We start from the raw sequence: 4,336 nt of genomic DNA on the forward strand, positions 1-4,336 counted from the left end.
ATTAAAAAGCACTGTTTCATTCTCCATGTTTAGCAGAATATTCACATGTATGTTGGTAGCTATTCGGACTGAGAGTGACACAAGTTTGGACAGTGATCAGTTTCGAACAGGCGCTTAGGGCAGCCTCGGGTCGGAAGGGTCCTAAGTTTCGAAGAAGAAGAAAAGATGGCGAATAGTGTAACACCGTAGTGTAACGCACGGATCGATGAATGTGTTTTGAATGTTCAGAAAAAGGGAAGTAAAGGAAATTTACAACCACCACATTTCTCGACACCACTTTTGTTGGAGTGTGCAACATTTTGTCTCCCTATTTGAATCTCTGAGACTCTGTGACTTAAGACATTTCACCTATCATGCGATTTTTTTTGTTTTATTTGAGCATTTAGTTTTCTGTTGTCCTCCTCCAAGTACAAAATCTTTTTCTCAGAACTCTCTTGTGCGTTTCTTTAAGTCGTACATTAATCTATCAATGCTGTTGCCTTCGACTTCAGTCTAGCGACTTTGACCTTCAGTACACAATTTTCTTCGATCAGAGAGCATTGGATCTTTCTTCTTTCTTCTTCGGATTCCATAATATGATCATTCAGTGTTGTTAGTATTGATATTTTGTGTTTCGATTTAGCAGTTTCATCTGAAAGCTATTTTATTTCACTCCGGAGTTCCTTTTCTCTGTCTTCTGCCTCAAGCTCCAGATTATGCAAAGCTTCTCTCAGCTTTTCGATCTTCTAAGAAGCAGTAACTCATCCATTTTACCCACCTACTTAATAAAAATCTTTCTTTCTTTGCTCTGTCCTGGCAAATGAATCCAGTGTGAATGTTGGTGACGTAGTCACATTCTACGTCACCAACATTTAATGCATCATAATCACAACCGGTTCTGACGATCTGCGCTGCCACATCAGTTTTTCCAAACTTTGTGCGTCAAGATAGCTGTCTGTTGTGTTCAAAGTGTGTGTTCTATTATCGGGCTGAGCATGCGTAGTGCCACGATGTAGGATCGTCCGAAGAACCAGCACCAGAGAGGAAGAGAGTCAAGACACCCTGTAGCGTCCCGGTTGAAACTATGGTCTCGCAAACTGATGGGTAGCGTTTCTTTATTCAACGGCCTTTGTAGATGAACACACCGTAAGAGCTATAAAACATACAAATAAAATACCATTAGTAACTCTTAGTGGTTCTAACCTTTTACACCTTAACCTATAAACCGTATTTTATGTAATATCATTAAATTTACCTTACATGTATTTAATTATAACATTTCTATATTACAAATTAACTAAAACGTGTTTCAACTGTTTGACAGTTAATCAAATAATAACACTATTTCATGTTGAAACATAAACATTACGCTCAATAAATGCAATACTCTTCAGAGTGCATCTATTGATAGAGGAGAGGTAAGGAAATTGTCTGACACGTATGCAAGAGTTTTTCAGTCCTACGTTGATATTTCTACAGATTATCTCTGTCCTTTATTTGATCGATCCTGTCATTTGCAGCTGGAAAGAAAAACCGAATGAAGGCACGTCAAGTGGGAGGTCAAGCAGTAACCCAATGAGAGCTAAACAATAATATAGAGTTTTGCATTTAACATATCATTTATCGTTTATCATAAATTTCTTATCATAAGAAGTTTGCTTTATTCTTGTCACTATAAATTTCAGTTAATGATGTTTAAACACCCCCCAAAACTGTCCGTATTGTCAATGAAAGCATCAGTAGATATGAATAACACGTCTTTATGTGACTCGTGTCCTAAGGAAGAGCGTTATGAGTGGATACGATTTGTGTTTGTGGGGCTCTGATTGCTCTGCCATGCAGACACAGTCATACACTGACCTAGAAAATAGGTAATGAATAGCTATTATTGTGACTTTTATTGTTATCAGAATTGTACCACAAAATTTTGTGATACATCTTTAAGTTCTCATAGCCCAACAAATACAAATATACCAGTGATGTCTTTAATTTAGTTTATTTCAATGTTTCATAATTTCACACCTATTCATCACTTCTTATCGTGTGGTGTAGTTGATCCATCACATCTTCTCTTCCCCTCGCAGGAAAGCAGGAAGTTTCTGCAGCAGCTGTTAGTGCAAAGCCAGTTCTCCTTGGGCTGTGCCATCAGCTGCAGTTTGCACTTTCTCCACGAGGGGGCATCCCAGTGCTGGCTGTGCCTTCTCCTGGCAGCAGCTCTCAGTTGGTATCTGGCAAAAAAGGCAGCAGCCCTTCTGCATCATGTCATTGCTCTGTATAAGCTGCACAGCTCCCAGCGCTACTGCGGCATTTGCATCAGCCTGCTCACGTCAGGCTCCCATCTGCAGCCCATGCTTTGCAGGACTATGATCATTGCCTTTTTTGTGGCCGTGCTGGCAGCCGTATCGATCATCAACCAACAGTTTCTCTCTGCAACCGAGGCCTTGAGGTTCTGGACACCGCTGACTATCTGCTACACATTATTGGTGGTGTACATGCAGGGTGAGGATCCTGTCAAACGAGTCGAGCTCTCCGTTAGAGGGTATCCGATGAAGCCACTGCTTTGTCCATGTTTAAGATGATGCAAACATGTCTTTTGTGTAGAAATACACTCCCGGACTTAAACTTATTAGAATTTAAGTCCTAATAAGAGTCGTCATTTATTCATTAGTAATGAAAACAATTTGATGTTTTGGCAGCTGAGTACACCCACCCATTCCTGTTCATTTCCCATTTTAAAACTCTTAACCCGACAGAAGAACAGCATCGTCTGCCGAGCAGCCAAGCTGTCCTCAACGCAGTTGTCGTGCGTCTCGGGGGTTTGATGGTCTTGATGCTGACCGTGGGACGCTGGGCCGATGTGTTCCACATCCTAATATGTTTCCTCGGTGAGGCCAGCTGTCTCATCCCAAACATGGATCTGCTGGATGCAGCATCCTCGCAGGTCAGTCGGTTTCTCTGGAGACAACTAAACTGGGGCAGAATACCAATGTGTTTATCAAACTGCATCCCAGGGTGAAAAAGAACTTCTCAAACTTTTCTCCCAGGAGGGGTTTAGGAGCCCCTACGACAGATTTAGGTCAGAGAAGTCTCTAACTTGTGGGGGGGGAAAAACAAGCCCACTTCTCTTTTCACAGATATCATCTGGCTGTAATAACTAGGCTTTTAAAACATTACATGATATTAACAGAACACATGAAAAATTAACTATTTAATGCGCTGATTTAGAAAAATAAGTGAAATCTCTTCAGACTATAAAAAGTAGGACAAATGAATTTCAGTAACTAGTTAAGTTCAAATATAAATTGTGTTTTAAATATTGATATTAAAATGTCTAGAATATTGAATTTAGAGCTTCAAGAGAAAGGCCAATTTAAACACTCAAGCCATGACATTATGATCAGCTGCAAATGCTTTGACCAGTAAAGGTGTGGTAATTAGCGTTTTTATGTGTAGAGTTGTGTTTTAAATAAAAACCCTTTTGTCATGAAACGGTGGTGTTTATTCTCCCATTTATCTGAATCTTATACTGGTCAATACCTCGTTAGTATTCTAGGAGATTGCCGCTGTCATATATTTATTTTATTTTAATGCAATCAACTTTTCACAGGATTTCAAAGTAAAATAATCTTTGTGGTGATAGTGTCACATTTTTTCTGAATAAAACATTGTGCTGTAAAATCTTAGTGCTGTGTGTGCTGTTACCTGTCAATAGTCATAATGTTATGGCTTAATGGTAAATACGCTGTCTTATCTGAGCCGCTATTTATCTTAACAAATATGGTCTGTAGCCTATATATTCTACGATGTGTTAGTCTCTTTTCCTTCTACATTTATAACGCTGATAATTATCCCTGTCGCGTCTAAAAATGCATTGATAAAATACATAGTGAAGGTTTCATTATTGCTCAATAATTACCGGGCGTTGTGGGAGAAAGTAAGAAAAGAACAAAGTTTATTTGCGTGACGTCGCAGAAGCCATTCAAACTGACCAACAGCGATGACATGTCAGTCAAAATAGAAAATAGTAAGTTATGGTAAGTGAATGCAAAATTTACATTTCAAATGATGATTCTGTGTATTAAGAGGAAGATATTTCCAAACAAATATGAAAATATAACTTCCCTCTTGTTAAATCAACAATTACATTTGATTCATTTTATCTGACACACCTTTATCACTGTTGGTTTAAAGGGCAATTATATTTTAAAACAGGGCCAGATTGGGTTGGATACCCTTCTACCCTTGTTATTGAAATCCTCCTTTGAGAAAAATGCTTTTTGCGTTTAATCGGGTTATATCTGTGTGTGATATTGAAATTAGTGTAATCATTTGAAAGGATAAATTCTACAAAGCACCA

General features: G+C 38.7%; 1 protein-coding gene across 1 annotated transcript; it reads left to right on the plus strand.

Annotated features, from left to right (window-relative positions):
• Positions 1-1,583: 1,583 nt before the first annotated feature.
• On the plus strand, positions 1,584-3,084 carry tmem82 (transmembrane protein 82). The gene is made up of 2 exons (XM_007570079.2): positions 1,584-2,478; positions 2,733-3,084. Exons 1-2 carry the CDS (start codon positions 1,983-1,985, stop codon positions 2,993-2,995), a joined length of 759 nt encoding a protein of 252 aa, XP_007570141.1. The 5' UTR covers positions 1,584-1,982; the 3' UTR covers positions 2,996-3,084.
• Positions 3,085-4,336: the final 1,252 nt, after the last annotated feature.

This window comes from Poecilia formosa, unplaced genomic scaffold (assembly GCF_000485575.1).
Source record: "Poecilia formosa unplaced genomic scaffold, Poecilia_formosa-5.1.2 Scaffold255, whole genome shotgun sequence".
Lineage (NCBI taxonomy): Eukaryota > Metazoa > Chordata > Actinopteri > Cyprinodontiformes > Poeciliidae > Poecilia > Poecilia formosa.